The 18548-nt window shown below is 40.4% G+C and overlaps 1 protein-coding gene across 1 annotated transcript in view; it reads left to right on the top strand.

The window, feature by feature from the left end:
- Positions 1-18548, top strand: part of GRM4 (glutamate metabotropic receptor 4) — a 240234-nt gene that overhangs the window by 26283 nt on the left and 195403 nt on the right. Inside the window, exon 2 of the mRNA XM_075264267.1 lies at positions 5280-5914. Within this exon, the coding sequence (XP_075120368.1) occupies positions 5423-5914 (492 nt within the window). The 5' untranslated portion in view covers positions 5280-5422. The remainder of the gene's footprint in view (positions 1-5279; positions 5915-18548) is intronic.

Genomic DNA, 18548 nt, shown 5'->3' on the forward strand with positions numbered 1-18548 from the left:
ACTTCACAAGTTTAAAGGGATTCTACCATTAAAAAACTTTTTTTTCTAGGTAACACGTCTCCTACCTTTGGAAGTGATCTCCGCTGCGCCGTTCGCTCAAAATACTGGTTTGTACCAGTATGCTAATTAGTTCTCTCGCAGCGATGGGGGCGGGCCCCAGCGCAGGAGATGCGATGGGGGCGTCCCCATTGCTGCTCGAAAACCAACTCCAGCACCGCCTCTGTCTTCTTCTGCATCCGCCCCTTCCTTCTTCGGCTTGATGTCGGACGCCTGCGCAGTACGCTCTGTTCAGCGAACTTCGCCGAATGTACTGCGCATGCGCAAAATTGCGGTGTCGGCACTATGTCTGTGGGCATGCGCAGTACGTTCGGCGAAGTTCGCCGAACAGAGCGTACTGCGCAGGCGTCCGACGTCAAGCCGAGGAAGGAAGGGGCGGATGCAGAAGAAGATAGAGGCGGCGCTGGAGTCGGTTTTCGAGCAGCAATGGGGACGCCCCCATCGCATCTCCTGCGCTGGGGGACGCCCCCATCGCTGCGAAAGAACTAATTAGCATATCGGTACAAACCGGTATTTTGAACGAACGCCGCGGCGGAGATCACTTCCAAAGGTAGGAGATGAATAGCCTTTCTAAAGGCTATTCCGTCGTGTTACCTAGAAAAAATAGTTTTTTAATGGTAGAATCCCTTTAAGTGTATTTCTGGTCAGTGTAGAGTTAATTGGTAAAGCTATACCTGTATTCTACATACCATTGCAAAGCTGTAAAATATGCAATAAGTCTACGTAGTGGTTGTAAACAGCCAGAACTGTTTCCTTTAATCCAGTTGCGGGAATATGTAAAGATAGGTGTGAAAAAAAAACACAATTTGACACGGATTCCACTTGTAAGCAGAATTGTGTCTTTTATCCATTATTTGCACTTTTTCATACCAGTTTCTAAAAAAGAAGACAAATAGATATGGCTAAAATCTAGATATCAGACTCTGATGCAGAGACATTCCAAAGACACCTCTTTGAGCACATTTTATACCAGTGCAGCCAATAATTCATATATTGGTGTTTATGTCTGTGTAGAAGATTTCAGCTCTGTATCTCATTGAACACAGTTCTCTAGTGTACAAAGCATGAAAAAAATCACTTCCATGTTTATTTTGCTTGCAAGAATTGTGATTTTTTCTATTTTGGGCCCCCCTTTCCACTTTTCCAGAAATTGGATGGAGCAGGATGGGAATCTAGGCAGCTGGAACAGGGATGCCTCAACCTGTCAGATTTACTATAACTCACACTACAAAATTGGCAGCTTTACAAGACTGGTTGTAAGAACCAGAAGTAGGTTGAATACTCAGAACAGGTGCAAATCCTTTTATGTTAGCTTACCTCTGTGTAGTCTCCATACATTGTTGTGGCTTGTGAACACTGACACATATTCCTGTCCCAAACACAGATGTGTGAATAATGGCATATTGTTGATCTTGATAATTATGAGGAACTATTATTATTATCTGTGTTGTAGCAGTTGTGTCAATAGCCTATGCTGTAACCTTTGAGAGCAACATAACATTACCACATAAATTTGACTTGTATTTTTGTAGTTAATATAAAGGTTTATCACCAGATTTTAAGTATATTGATTTTGTGAAATATGTATATTTAATATAATCTCATGTAATGTTCAACAGCAAGCTAGACAAGATTTACATGCAAAAGATGGTCATTTACTATATAACAATTAACATAATAGCGCCATCATATGGCATTCAATGAAACATGATGCACTTTTTCTGTCAAATTCTGTCAAAAATCCAGTTTGTGATTATGCCATACACACCTATAGGTACCATATGTAAAATTCTGTGGTGTATGCAGTATACTGTGCCCACTTGTAAGGTATAGCAGACACAGAAAAAATATTCTTCCACCACATTTGTCTATGCATTTACAAAATTAAAATTACAATGGGGCAGATATATAATACTATATTTGCATCTATATCGTGTCGCTATATGTGCCAAACTGTTGGTCCTACATTTTGGAAGAGAAAACAAGGATGATATCTTCTCTATTGTCTTTGACTAAACAGATAGTGGCACATGTACGGATTTTGTGCATACTGCTTTGTCATTATTGATCTATTTTGCTTTTCAGACATTTACATTTAAATATATAGACAACACAATTAAATGTTTACAAGTTGTTTTAATACTGCCCCCTTATTTTGTGTATCTACAAGATAGATAGATTGTCTGAGAACGTGACACTCCTTGGTGAAACCTATTTTCTGATCCCTTAGAGAGCTGATAAAGACAGAATTTCACTGTGATTTCCAGGAAGCCGAGGCACAGGGTTTTAACCCTTATACAGTCACTAGGTACAAGTATGTGGAACATAGAAATTTAAGCAGAATTTCATGTTCTTATCTGAAAAGTCCATAAATTGCAAAGCCTATCATTTTCATTTAGTGTTTTTTTTTTTCCCCTTTGGCATTAATGCTCAATATCGTACAAGTAAATTTTGTATAATTTATGCAAAAACAAAATAGTGCTGGATGAGTGACGGTAATTTGTATTAGTGTCCATAGATCTACAGGACAAGAAAAAGGCAGTTTACCTCATGGAGCCAGAGTTGCTGCAATTTGTCATTATTAATAAACTCAGTACAAATAAACTGAATACATTGCATTTTCTCACTTTCTGTAATGTCCCCAGCTAGTGCCTATATTGTATTCTTGTACATGGCACTGTCAGCTGTTTCCTGCCGTGTAGTTGCCTCTGCTATTCCAGAGCTGAGAAATGAAATCCTCCCTCCCTTAAACATATAATGCTATCACAGCACCTTCATCTTGTCCTGAGTACTGTCAGAAGCAGATTGTAAGCTAAACTGTTTCTCTATAGCCCGCGACTGTAATCAGGGGCCACAGGGCAGATACTGCAGCTGCCCCTCCCCGCACACAAAGAGAAGAAATATTATCTGTAATGAGAGCCAGAGGGGAAAAGAGAAGGCGCACGTAGATAATGAAAACGGGAATGCATTGGTAAAAAGGATCCAGGCAAAGGGGAGTAAAAGGGTGAGATTGAAATGCATATACTCTAACAAAATGGAAGCAGAAAAACTGAGGATATACACAGCTAAAAAGTTTCAAAAGTTAGTTCTAAAAGGCATGGATATGGATGGATATGCTCAGAGGGCTTACATTTTTCTTATTATTTATCTTAGTTGAGTTTGCTCCTGGATTTCCTTTTATATGCAGATGCAATCTATTATAATATATACTGTAAATACTATTTGTTTTTTTCTGTAAGTAAAAACAAAACAAAAAACAATTCTAAAAGAAGACAAAACTCTACCACTACCATTTGTTTCCTACAGATACGGTCAAACATATATTGAGAAATCTTTGCTCTAGCATTGGGGAATGGCTGTCATCTTGTTTCTACTCTGCTAATGACATAGAAGGTAGATAACACTGTGCCGATACAAATTAGTCATCTACACATGGTGGCTTATGTTGCTGAGCAACGTCACACACATATTTGGTTAGCTGCTTGGCAAACAATTTATAAGACTCCCTAATAATTAATTATGATGGGAGTCTCAGGATTATTATTGAGTTTCTCTTTAAAATGTGAGAATGTGGGGGGCATATGTCATTGGTGACATATAGGAAATCTCACTTGGCATATGAGAAAAGTACATAATTAAAACAATTATTCAACATGTGCTGTCCCAAGCCTACGTGTTGTTTCATTTTACGTTTTAATATAAGCTTTTGAGTTTGTGTATATGAGGAGTTAGACTACTTCTGGTCATTATATGCAGTTTCTAGCAGTTTCCCGCTCTGTATGCTATATCTGAAGTTTGAAGCTCTCTGAGGAGACTAGTTGCCATAATCTGGTCACTGAAAGTACAGGAGAATTTGCTCTATAACTGTCTCTCTCTCAGAAACCATTTCAGAAAGATTTAGGACTTATTTAGAAAAGTACTGATGTGTATTGATGTGAATAAAGTGCTTTGGTAGTGATTGAAGCCTCCTATTTAGCTCCAGCATCAACCTGATTCTTGTCTGTCTTCTCATATCTCCTGCACTTCCTGGTAGCTCTTTTATAGACATGAAGTCTATCCTGAGATATCTATAAGTCAGATGGGCCTCATACACTTTACATGGCTGACTGGACTCTCCCAGATTGATGGATGGGTTTGTCCAACAAGCTTCTAATGTGTATGATGATCTTTTTTATGGACATTGTAGAGATTCCATTTCAGACCTCTTCCCCCATGAGTCAAAATGGGATCCACAAAATGAAAACCTCTTTCTCTGGGAGATCTGGCCCATCCATATACTACATTGAAAGTATGGATATGCTGGTTATGAGACAACCCCCTTTAAGTAAATATATATTATGTTATCTGAGTGCATTCTGCTGCAAACTTGGCCCTACAGAAGATGAACACTCGGTTGTAAGTATGGGGTCTTATCAGAAATTATAGCATACTACAAGAGGATTTTCGACATGTCATGAGGGAGTAAATATTTTCCAAAGTAATAAATTATCAATGTAATTTTAAAATTTCTTTGACGTTTGATGTGATTAAGGAATGTATAATATACATTATTGTATTGTATTTCTCTGAATTTTATATTCTTGGGATACATGATCAACATCAGGTTGACACATTGAACCCCATAAATCATCTGTTTGAAGAAACTGCAACATCTTCATAGCACTACTAGCACTCTTCATAGCAAACTAAACAGTGTCATACATTTTACAGCTTTCGTGCTTGGTTTGCAGGTCTATCCCATTCAATAACACAGATACAGTATAATATTGATGACATATCCAAAGGTTATTGATTTCATATATACTGTTACTTATATGGTTATTATCAACAGCTCTGGTTACTGTACTATTCCAGAAAGAATATAGAATTATGGTGAAATATCATTAATGTTCCCAGTGTTAGAAAAAAAACTGTGAGGGTTTATTTATCAAGATGACTCACAACACATTTAACCTGCAAATGTCAAGCACAAAAATATAAATCAACATTTGCCTTCCTCTCTTTATATTGGAGGATGAGTCAAATTCATGCTTCTTTATGCTAGGTAACTATGCCTTACTACTGTAACTATGCCTTAGCATATGAATTAACTGAATTACCTTCATATTGTACTGCAGTAATTCATCACTAATTTTTAATATGCAATGAAAAGTCCAACCCAATGGACCACAAAAAGATCCTGATTCCTTATTAATATATTTATTTTGTCTTTTTTCTTTTAGAATGTCTGATTCTTGATGAGCAAACACTGCATAGCGTCATGTCCTTGGCATCTTAAGTCAACAAACCGATCTCTGGACAATTTGACTTTGGAGTGGGATTTTACAGAGAAAGGACTTTTATTGGTTTTCCAAAATTCTACATTATGGATGTGGCAAAGTTTACAATAATGGTATGCACTATGGTACTTCTAGGTTCATGGACTTGTTGGTCCAAACCCAAGGGTTCTCCACATATGAATTCTGTGAGGATAGATGGTGACCTCATTTTGGGAGGCCTTTTTCCTGTCCATGGAAGGGGAAGCGATGGCAGAGCATGTGGCGAACTCAAGAAAGAGAAGGGAATACATCGCTTAGAAGCAATGCTGTATGCCCTTGATCGCATCAATGCTGATCCTGACCTTTTGCCTAATATTACCTTAGGGGCAAGAATTCTGGATACGTGTTCTCGAGATACACATGCTCTAGAGCAGTCTTTAAGCTTTGTCCAGCCACTTATAGACAAGGATAGGGCAGAAGTTCGCTGTCTAAGTGGTGGGAACCCTATTATTGCTCAACCTGAGAGGGTGGTTGGAGTCATCGGAGCATCTTCTAGCTCTGTTTCCATCATGGTAGCCAATATATTGAGACTTTTCAAGGTGAGTAATTTTTTTTAACTTATGAATTATGATTTTAAGAAACACTTCTATTTATAATTGTTTTAGTTTCAAAAGTATTTATTGAGTAACAGCAGACAATACAGTGTACAAATGATAACGTTAGTATAAACAATGAGTGGTGAAAACTGTACATATGACAATACACGAAAAGAGTAGTGTAAACCAAAATGCAAAGGAATATAATAATCACAAACATAAAGGGATATGGAAGGTGTGCATCGTCAAGGTGCATAGGTGAAGGTAGGGGGAAGAAGAGGAACCCTGTCTAGGGGAAAGTATATCACTCGCACCCAGTAGGGTCATATACAAACTTTTTACATTACATTTAGGCTCACGGCTATATAATTGAAATTAAGTGATATCTGCATCTGCATGATATCTTCAATAGTATTCATGTTGGAAAGCCTCTGAAAGATGAAAGAATAGAAGCATCCTGTCTGAATCATTGTTAAATTTTACTTGATTTGTTATGAAAGGGCAGTAAACAGTAGTCTTAAAGGTAACAAGATCCTTAAACAACCACCTTTGTGTTATAGTCTTTTAGATCTGCTTCCTCTGCTGACTCTCAGAGAATAGGTCACGTGACCAACCCCACTTTACAAGCAGCAGGAGTATAGTAGGGTTGGTCATGTGATGCAGAGTTGGAGAAACAGAATGACAAGACTTCTGGCCACCCACACTGCATCAGCACGACGGGCAACGTGGTGTATTATACTAACTTTTCTGATCTGGTGTAGTGAGTACAGTGTCCTAAAATCAGTATTACCTATATAACTTGCTTTAACACGTCCATTTGGTCAAAATTGTGTCCCGGAAATAGACATCATTTATTGCTCACATACACTGGTGCAATGCCTTGTTATTCTTCCTGTGACTCTTCAGTTCCTGGAATTGTTTTAAACTGTATGCTTTGGTAAAGGTACCCAATATGTAAGCAGTCAATTAAAGGGGCTGTCCAGGTTTTCATTTACTTATGGCCTATCTTTAAGATAGACCATACATATCTAAGGACTGACAACTGGCCTCTGAACAGATCAGTTGTATGGGGTGATTCCAGTTTAAGTACTATATAATACATGGAGCTGGAAGCAGAAAATGTTGTACCCTGTATAGAGGCTAGGCACCATCACTGCAGCTCTACTGCCATTGACTGAAATTGAAGAGTACTGGTGGCTGGTCACTATAAAGAGAATAGGGCTATCTGCTTCTGGCTCAGTGCACTGTACAGTACACAGACCAGATGCATACCCCAATAGCTAACCCATGCGAGGGCTAGCTGTCAGCCCCCTACTGATTAAATATCTAATGCTTATCCTAAGTATATAAAAAAAACCTAGACAACTACCTTAACCCTTTCACTGCCAAGGGTCTTTGGAAATTTTGCACCTCCAGTAGCCAGAGCAATTTTCACAGTTTTGAGATGGACAAATCAAACCTAAATTGCAACATTAAAAAAACATCCAACCCCCTCATACCTATATATCTTCTTAAAGTAGACACCTGCAGCATTGTCAGAATGCCACTTGGTACTGTATACGAACAGGCACCTTCTTGCAATTTTGAATGAATGTTTTATGAAAAAATGCAAATAAATGTATACTAGTTGTTAAAAGCGGAAAAAAACCAAAAAAATTAAATGCACCAAAACTCCGAAAAATAAGAGTTCAACATGTGCAGAGTTAATTCATATTGCTATGGCCTGCACCCGCATGCACGTGTCTTCAGAAAATCGGTAGAACTGGAAGGAACAAAAATCTGCTTTGAAGCTGGAAATGTTAAAGTATCATCCTATAAAATGTAGTGATTACACACCATGAAAAGTAAGTGAACCCCTAAACCCTATATATTTTTTGAAAGTAGATAACCTGAAGATTACAAATGTCCACATCCACCTTCATGCAACTTTGCGACCAACACAAATAATTTTTTGAAAAAATGCACTAAAACACATATTTGCACCTAAAACTCATGTTCAATCTCACATTCATATACAAAATACATTTAAAATAATATCTTAAGGTGTATACAATGTGTATATATACTATATGTACCACAAACATCAACTACAACAAGAGTTCAGACTCCCAAAAACACGAATACAGAAGATAAGCAGGATTTTGCTGTTATTCAAATAATATGTTAAAAAGCTATACTGCACCTACCAAACTGTGACTGTGAAATCAAAATCTAACTTTTTTCAGATTACACAGCATACCGTATATAAAAACACAATTTAATACTTCATATATACAATCACCTTCATGCAATTTTGCGGCAAACAGAGATTGCTAGCAAAAATTGCACAAAAATTCAAATTTGCCACTAAAGTGCAGCTCAAGCAATCCCTTTCTGCAAACATAATGTATTGTCCATAAAACTGCAATATGGGAGGAGTTCGTACATACCACACATGTATATATTTACAGGGCTGGGTGTTAAAGAATCGCCAAAATCGCAGAAATGCGCCATCCAATTTTGTGCATGCAAATTAAATAGGACTTTACATAAATATGTCATTTTCCATCCCCCTATAAAAATGTTAGCAATCCGTATGTTCATCTCTAGTGATAATAGTTATTACTATTATTTTAGCGTGTAACGTACATCACTAGAGACGTATTTTACTGTACAAAGCTCAGGTATAGACAGGACAGGGATTGGTTGAAATGTAAACTTTATTTGCGACTTTGTGTATATGTTGAGTAAGTGTTTGGTGCGACTTTTTTTTTTGGCGCTGCGACCTGCACAATATCTGAGTCACAGTGCCAATAAAGTTCCTGGTTATTTTCAGGGAGTATAACATAAGAATACCCCACTAGTAAAGCTCAGGGGGGAATTACATTATACCTGTATGTGACAATCAGAGACAAATGTATAGTATGCTCTCTGATTGGCAGGAGAAGGGTTAATAAGGACAGAAGAGTCCCTGCTCCCCCCCCCCCTTCCTGGTGTCACATACAAGTTATGTACAGAGTCTGATTGTTTCTCTGTCTCTCTCTGTTTTGGCCCTTGGAGTGAGTAGAGCCTTTAAACAGCAGTGTTTTTGACCTTCAGGTGAGTTGAGCTATGCACCAGCAGTGTTTTATTTTTTGTCCCTTGGGGTGACTAGAGCCTTGTAGCAGTAGTGTTTTATTTTTTGGCCCTTGGGGTGACTAGAGCCTTGTAGCAGCAGTGTTTTATTTTTTGGCCCTTGGGGTGACTAGAGCTATGCAGCAGCAGTGTTTTATTTTTTGGCCCTTGGGGTGACTAGAGTCTTGTAGCAGCAGTGTTTTATTTTTTGGCCCTTGGGGTGACTAGAGTCTTGTAGCAGCAGTGTTTTATTTTTTGGCCCTTGGGGTGACCCCTAAAAATTAGATTTCAGGCCCTTGGGGGTGAGCCCTAAAACATTAATTTTCAGGCCCTTGGAGGGAGCCCTAAAAAATTATTTTGCAGGCCCTTGGGGTGGAGCCCTAAAAAATTGCATTGCAGGCCTTTGGGGGGTATCCATGAAAAGTTAATGAAGCTTTTTAAGAATTACATTAGGGTGAAGGGGGCTGGGGTTGGAGGAGGAGGAGGAGGAGGATGAGTGAATTGGGTGCTGGCAGCCCCTCTCCAGTAACTGAACTGTGGACTGGATACCCAGCTGGATATCCACGTCCATGTCCTCACCTACGTCCCCTGCTGCTACTGGCGGTGGGCAATGCTGGCAGTCCCTCTCCAGTACCTGGACTGTGGACTGGATACCCAGCTGGATATCCACATCCACATCCTTGCCCACATCCCTTGCTGCTACCCTGCTGCTTGATTGGCAGGTTCACTGTATGTTTCTCTCACTGAGAACAAGCTCTCCCTATCACTCCAAAACAAAAATGAGACGAAGATGGCCGACACTATTCTTATGAATCAGAGGTCACATGTTTTCGAGAGCCAATGGGTTTTTCCAATTTTTTTTCAATGCCTCCGTTGTCGTAGTTCCTGTCCCACCTCCCCTGCACAGTTATTGGTGCAAAAAACGCGCCAGGGAAGGTTGAAGGGGATTCTAATTTTTACTGCGTTTGCCACGTGTTATTCGATTGGAATCGAATATATCGAACAACCTGATATTCGATCGAATACCAATTCGATCAAACGCTCTTCGCTCATCTCTAGTTATCACATATGGCTATTTGTAAATGACAATAGACTGGATAGAAGTGGAATATTGTTACCAATGAAATGCTTTATAACCTTTCTGTCACCTTTTAACACACAGTTCCATTTTATAGCACAGAACATTGCTGGTACTCAATCTAAAAATCCTAACTGGCTATAAATGTATTCCAAGACCTAACAGAGACATACATCACTTATAAATCACTGTGGCCATTTGTTCTGAAAATTGCCACTTTGGGTAGTTGTATGGGACAGGGTGTTACTTGATGCAGTGGCAGAATGAAATCCTCTTTTGTAGGTAATATTTATACATCAGTTAAATCATCTGCAGTGAGCAGACTTCATGTGCTCAGGAAACTCTAAGCAAAATAAAACCAATTCAGTACATTTCCTGCAGACTCTAATGGGCTTAATAGGATTTTAATGGTGATCGTAATACTCTGAACTCAGTAGGTGGGTGATCTTCCTACATCTCTCTTTTTCTGTATCTCTTTATTTTGGAGCTTTCTAAATTGTTCCTTGCTATTTGTCATTTATTATTCCTAATCTATTTTTGCTTTATTTTTATTTTTCTATCTCTAGGGTTTTTCTTCTCTTTTTAAGAGCTTAAAAAGAAATCTTAAAGCATATTGTTCTGCAATTCCCATGCCATATATTACACAATGCGCCTGATATGGTTGTCCCACCTCTGATATTTCTGTCAGCGTTAACCATTTTTTCTACCTGCTGATCTACTGCGTTTGATGTAGTGCTTTTTTCCCTCATGCCTTCCCAACATCTTTCTTATTTCTACTGCTCTCCTCCACCTCCATTTTCTTCTTTCTCGTTGTGTAGTCTCTTCTCTGAATTCCCCTGAAGTGCTGATAGAATTAGATTTTCTGGGGAAGCTCTTAACAAGCAGTAATGCAGCATGAGAAGCCTATATTAAATAATTAATAGCGAGAAGAAAGACAGTAAAAAAAAAAAGCAGGCTAAAATGAGATAGAGGCACAGAATGGTAGCTGCATGGAAGACACACATTTCTACAGATAATATCATAGCTGCCATTTCATTCTCCTATGAATGGATAGTTGCGAGTGTCTGTGATCGCCATTGATTTTGCATTATTTTTTATTGTAGCAATGTATAATATTAAGTATTTTGATCTCGTTCACCTGCAGAACTAATGAGTAGAAGTCCCTTTCTGACGAATTGTCAGCTGTCATTCATCCTCAGTGTTCTGAAGTATAGTTTGTCAGAAAATTATGAAGTATTGTTATTTGTGCAAACTGGGCTTTTAGAATTTTTTTTTTTTTTTTTTAAGAAGAAACTGAACATGGCAGGCAATTCTGTATTAATCTGTGTTACAAGAAAAAATGGCCGTTAATTATTGAAGCAGTGGTGGAAAGTCAACCATGAGACGTAAATATCACAGCTACTGAGCTGAAATCAAGTTGAGTCAGAAATAATTGTTAAATTCTTTTTCCCCACATTTGCTATGTATATACTTATTTTAATATGACATTTTGGAAGTTTATTGCTCAGAAATGTGAATGTTGATTAGACTTAGTCTTCAGACGAATGTAAGTAAGTGCATCACTCCTATAAATGCCATCTAATGGGGAGCATTAGGACACTATGGGTGGGATGTGCATCAGAGCTGCAGTAAATCTTTTTTTCCACTTAACATTTTTATTATTTTGGCATTTTACTCATTTGTCGTAACATTGATGTGAACAACAACTTTTTTTTTTAATTTCAACATTTTTATTGATTTTACATATTCAATAGATATTAGGTGGTATAAACTACGACCCTTTAGTATTCACCTGACACATATAAGAGATGTAATAGGATGAATAGTAAATACAGAGCAGCCTTCACACAGTATTACTATGACCTGAAGGAGCTCACATCTCAGTAATGAAAACCGCCTCACAGACTGAGGCCCCACATTGCTGAAACGCAGCTTTTTTTGTTGCAGATTTTGTTGCGGTTTTTGAGTCGAAGTCAATAATGGCTACATAAGGAATGTGAAATATATAGGAAGCTGCTGTGGGGCTTTAGCTACAGCTTTCACTTTACCACAGCAGCTTCAGTGATGAAAGCTCCCTGTAAATTAAGCAATAATGACAATCTTACTATGTGGCAGTTTTCACCTGACCAATATTGCTGCTCAGTAAGGCTGCTTGCACACTTAGGGTGCATTCAGACTACGTAACGCCGGGCGTGTATGAGAGCCGTACACGCCGGCATTACGGCAGACTGCCGAACACTTCCCATTCACTTCAATGGGAGCGCTCGTAACAGCGGCGTTTACGAGCGCTCCCATTGAAGTGAATGGGAAGTGTTCGGCAGTCTGCCGTAATGCCGGCGTGTACGGCTCTCATACACGCCCGGCGTTACGTAGTCTGAATGCACCCTTACAGCGTTTTTCACGGGTCTCCGGGCTGTGGATTCTACAGCTCCATAGACTTCTATAGAGCCAGCAGAATTCACAGCTTTGTGCACAAAGAAGTCTATGGAACTGCCAAATCCATGGCCCGGAGTCCCGTGAAAAATACTGTCGTGTGTAAGCAGTGACTAAGGATACCAGTCATGTTTTGTCAGTGCGTGTAAGTATGTGTGTGTGCACGCGTGTGATCCGTATCTATGTATGTGTGTATGCATACACGTTTGTGGTTCGTGTATATGTATGCTTGTGTGTGCGCGTGCGTGTAGGTGTGTGTGTGCAAGCGTGTGATCCATATGTACAGACACGATTTCTTCAGCGCTGCTCTAGGTGTGCCGAACGTCTCTGGAGAAAATCACGCTCACCTGCAGATTTCCTCCACTTCAAGTTTATGCTTAAAACATATAGCTCTGCCCTTTACCTCGCCAAACAAGACTATTTCACCGCCCTCATCTCTTCTCTCTCCAGCAACCCTAAAAGGCTTTTTGAAACCTTTCACTCCTTACTCACACCCAAGGTGCAGACGCCATTCACAGACCTTAGTGCTGATGACCTGGCCATGTATTTCCATGATAAAATTGATAAGATCCGTCAGGAAATTACTGCCCAAGCCCCAGGTGGCATTGACTCCCACACCTACGATAGTACTGATCCCCTCACCAGCCGCACTTTAGACTGTCCATTCTCATCTTTTGAACCTGTCACAGAAGAGGAAGTTTCCCAGCTACTTTCTTCATCTCGCCCCACAACCTGCAGTAGTGACCCCTTCCCCTCACACCTTCTCCAATCTCTGTCCCCTGCTGTCACTACTTACCTTACTAAAATATTTAACCTCTCTCATCTCTTCTGGAATCTTCCCATCCTCCTTCAAGCATGCTGTTATAATCCCGCTACTGAAAAAACCCTCCCTGGACCCATCCTGTGCTGCTAACTATCGACCCGTCTCTAACCTCCCCTTCATCTCTAAACTTTTGGAACGCCTGGTTTATTCTCGGTTAATCCGTTATCTCTCTGCTAACTCTCTGCTTGACCCCTTACAATCTGGTTTCCGCGCTCTGCACTCTACTGAAACAGCTCTCACAAAAGTCTCTAATGATCTACTAAAGGCTAAATCCAATGGTGACTTCTCTCTTCTTATTCTTCTGGACCTCTCTGCAGCTTTTGACACTGTTGACCATCAACTTCTCCTCACTATGCTCCGCTCAGTCGGCCTCAATGACACTGCGCTCTCCTGGTTCTCCTCTTATCTCTCAGACCGCACTTTCAGTGTATCATTTGCGGGCTCTGTTTCTTCCCCTCTTTCCCTTGCTGTTGGGGTTCCTCAGGGCTCGGTCCTCGGCCCCCTGCTCTTTTCTCTCTACACAGCCCCCATTGGACAAACCATCGCCAGATTTGGCTTCAGGTACCATCTTTATGCTGATGACTCCCAATTATACACATCTTCCCGTGACATCACCCCTGCACTCATACAGAACACCAGTGACTGTCTCTCTGCTGTCTCTAATATCATGTCCTCGCTCTATCTGAAACTAAATCTCTCTAAGACTGAACTACTACTGTTTCCACCATCTAACAGATCTGTCCCTGATATATCCATTGCAGTCTCAGGCCTTACTATAACTCCTAGGCAGCATGCCCGCTGCCTTGGGGTCATATTTGACGCAGACCTTTCCTTCACCCCTCATATTGAATCACTCGCACGTTCATGTCACCTCCACCTCAAAAACATCTCCAGAATACGCCCTTTCCTTACCAGAGATACACTAAAGACATTTATTGTCTCTCTGATTCATTCTCGCCTTGATTACTGTAACTCCTTACTAATTCGTCTTCCCCTCACTAAACTCTCTCCTCTACAATCTATTCTGAATGCAGCAGCCAGGCTCATCTATCAGGCTAGACGCTACAGCGATGCCTCCGGTCTGTGCCAGTCACTACATTGGCTGCCTATTCATTATAGAATAAAATATAAAGTTATTACTCTCATCCACAAGGCTCTCCATAATGCCGCACCTCCCTACATTTCTTCCCTCATCTCTGTCTACCGCCCAACCCGTGCTCTCCGCTCACTCAATGACCTAACACTTACATCCTCTATTATCAGAACCTCCCATGCTCGTATACAAGACTTCTCCCGAGCTGCACCACTTCTCTGGAATGCTCTACCCCGGACAATAAGATTAACTCCCAACTTCTACAGTTTCAAACGCAAACTAAAGACGCATCTTTTCAGACAAGCCTATCACAATTCCTAATGCACAAAATTGTCTGAACACTGTATAAGCAATGCCGCCCCTGCTACCTCTAGTGTCACCCCCTCTACCTCATAGATTGCAAGCTCTTTTGAGCAGGGCCCTCAGTCCCATTGTGTGAAATGACGTTCTTTGTTATGTATGTCTGTATCTGAACCCTATAAATTGTACAGCGCTGCGGAATAGGTTGGCGCTATATAAATAAAATGTATTATTATTATTATTATATGTATGTATGCGTGTGTGCATGCACGTGTGTGGTCCGTGTATATGTATGCGTGTATGTGCACATGTGATCCATGTGTTTGTGCGTGCATAGTGCAATTGTCCATGCGTGTGGTAGTTGTGTGTGAGTATACATGTGCTCTGTTCGTTCGTGTGTAGAGGGTGCACCCATCTGAGTGCATGCGTGTGTGGTCCTTACGTGCGTGCATGTGTGTGTGGTGTACATGTGGTATTTATGGGATGGTGTTGTGGTATTGTGGGGTGGTGTTTGAGTTGTATGTTTTTGGAGTGGCCTGATATTTGTGTAGTGTGTTATGGCATTTGTGTGGTGTTGTGCTTGTGGGTTGGTGTATATGTGCTGTCTGTGTGATGTTTATATGGTGTTTGTGAAATGTTTGTATGTTGTGTGTGGTGGTGCGGTCCCTTTAGTGGCGACTCTTTGGCGCCATCACTATAATCGGTCCCTGTCAGTCATAACTGTTGTTTTCCCCTCAGCGCTTTCACTTTCACCTTTCCCCTTTATATGTATAGGGCCTAAATTTAGGGGCCCCAATCTCATGACGGGGGCAAGTTAGCAAGATGTAACGTGCCCAGTATTCTGCTCCTGTGTGTGGAGAGGGGGGCGTGCCACATTTCACCCAAATCAGGCGAGAACTGTGGATTTGTATAGATCGCATCTAAGATCTATTTGTGTGAATATAGCCCGATTTCTATGATGGATCCATCAAGTGCTTTCTGTTTAGCTGCATGTGAATACAGTGATTCTCAACAGTGCCTGCCTGATCACTTCTGAAAGTTACTGCCATATTTTGACTAGCACCTTGTAAGACTGTCCAAAGCATTTTTCATTCTACTAAGGTTGTAAGTAGGGTTGAGCCGATCTTGACTTTTCAGGATCGATTTTAAAATCCGATTTCCGATCATTTTTCATTCGAACCCGATCTCGATCCCAATTCCAATCCCAATGCAAGTCAATGGGATTTTTTTATTAATCGGATATCAGATTTTAAAAGCAATCCTATTCACTATACAGCATGGAATCTAACAATTGAACACTTTAATTGTTAGAATCCACACTGTGTAGTGAATCACTAAGTAGCCAGAGGATTTTTTTTTTAATCCTCTGGCTACTTAGTCCCCCCTGGAGTCCACTTACCTGCAGAGATGGCTGCTCCGGTGTTCTTTTTCGCCTCGCTGCCGCTCCACGCTGCTCTTCTCGCCTCGCTGCCCCCTGCCTCCCAGATTAGGAGAGTGTGGGCGGGTTAGGAGAGTGTGGCGGGTACTGGGAGGGGAGACGTCACGTGTACCCGCCCACACTCTCCTAAGCCACAAGCCCCGCCTTCCTAGCTCTTTAAACACTAACCTGGGAGGTGGCGGCAGCGAGGTGAGAAGAGCAGCGTGGAGCGGCAGCGAGGCGAAGAAGGAGGAGAACACCGGGCACCGGAGAAGCCATCTCTGGAGGTAAGTAGCTACTAGAGATGTTAGTTTAGTCTCCCATTAGAATGAATGGAGGCAGCCGGCGCGCAGGGGGTTAAGGCTGTGTCGGCTGCTTCCATTCATTCCTATGGAACCGCAGCGGAGCCTTCACACTGAGTATACACTCCACTCAGAATGAGCGGAGCGTATACTCAGTATGAAGGCTGAGCAAAGCATTGTGGGAAATAGTACCGATCTCGATCCCACCTAAAAAGATCATGTTCAGAATTCCGATCGCAATCGTGAAAATTTCTCGATCGCCGATCGGAATCCGATCTTTTCCGAACACGATCGCTCAACCCTAGTTGTAAGCGTTTGGTACAAAAAAATGTCAAATACAAGATATTCAGACAAAGCAGATTGAATATACATGTTATATGTACATATCATAGCTGCATACACAGTGGGGGAAATAATTATTTGATACAATAGCTATTTTGCAAGTTTTCCTACCTACAAAGAATGGAGAGGTTTGTAATTTTTATCGTAGGTACGCTTCAACTGTGAGAGAGACAATCTAAAAAAACATCCAGGAAATCACATTATATGATTTTTAGATAATTAATTTGCATTCCCTTTTCCGCGCGGAACCCATTGAAATCAATGTGTCAGAATTCGTGCCAAAATACTCCTTGTGCCCCCTGATATGATTTCAGCTGCTCAACTGTTTTGGATATTCTTTGCCATATTTTTTCACTTCTTAATACACAAAATATTTTCTTTTAGTGAAAGGTTTGGACTGCAGGCTGGCCAGTTCAGCATTTGGACTCATCTCATGATGTTTAACCTAAGTATACATGCAGAGAAACGCAGCAAAATAACACAGCGAAAAAAAATTGCAGTGGAAATGCATTGTTTTTTCTGCAGTGTTTTCCATTGCATTTTTGGAGAGTTTTTCTCTGCAGACGTTCTGCCCTCATTATTCTTATATGGAAAACACTAGTATTTCTGCAGGTATAATTGACATACTGCAATGTTCTGAAAAGTGGGAGTTTTTGAAAACACAGCTTTTCCACTGTGGATTCTTTTCTGCAATGTGTGGATGGGATTAGCCAGAATCTCATTTAGTTTGCAAGTACTGTAAAACTGCATTTTCACAACATGGGGCTTCAGCCTTAGCATTGTCTTGCTGATATATGAAAGGCCTTCCCTGAAAGGGATGTTTGGATTTTACTCTAAAACCTCTATATACTGTTCAGCATTGATAGTGCCTTTCCAGTAATGTAACCTGTCCATGGCACCCCATAATATTTAAGATGCAGGTGTCTGAACAGTGTGGTGATAAACATGCTGGATGGTCCTTCTCCTCTTCTGTCCGCAGCACACAGTTTCAGTGGTTTCCATAAAGATTTTAAGTTTTGATTCTTTTGACCACAGAACAGTCTTCCATTTTTCCTCAGTCCAGATCTTTGACCCAGAGAAGACATCAGTTTCTGGATTATGTTGATAGGGACATATGGATCCCTCCATATGTTGTAGAGGTCCTAATTAGATAATTAATTAACAGGCCTAGATGGACTGCAGCCATCTTTCTTTTAGGCCTGGAGAACTGATTAAGACACAAGATGGTAGTGTATCAAAAGAGTTCTGATTTTATTGTAAGAAAAAGGTAGTTTAAATACATTACAGACAAAGAGCTGGCTTGGCTATTCTAATCAGTACAATCATGATTGGTTATAGAGATATAAGACAAGCCTGGCACATGGCTATTGGCTGAGGCTCATTATAATCTGCATCTCATTATAGCTTTCCACACTGGGATGTACTTTCCCATGAAACAAAGAAGGATTCAAAATACTTATGTGTGAGCTAACATCCCAGACTATGTCTATATGTATATATCATGGCAAAAGAGATAAGATGACACGTTCTTTAGACTCTGTGTCTATACACACTCTAAGCGACCTTCATATACCATAAAATATGACAGAGTGCCCAGATACCATAAGATTAATACTTTTGTTGGTTATGTGTCCATACATCATGTAAAGGAGATAAGAGATATACAAAGTCAGCTGCATCTTCTCAAAATGAGGCCCTTGAGAGATAAGGATTAGCAACCTATGCATTAACGTTCATTATCACATTCCTTAAAGTC

Source organism: Leptodactylus fuscus, chromosome 2 (assembly GCF_031893055.1).
Source record: "Leptodactylus fuscus isolate aLepFus1 chromosome 2, aLepFus1.hap2, whole genome shotgun sequence".
In the NCBI taxonomy this organism is placed as follows: Eukaryota; Metazoa; Chordata; class Amphibia; order Anura; family Leptodactylidae; genus Leptodactylus; species Leptodactylus fuscus.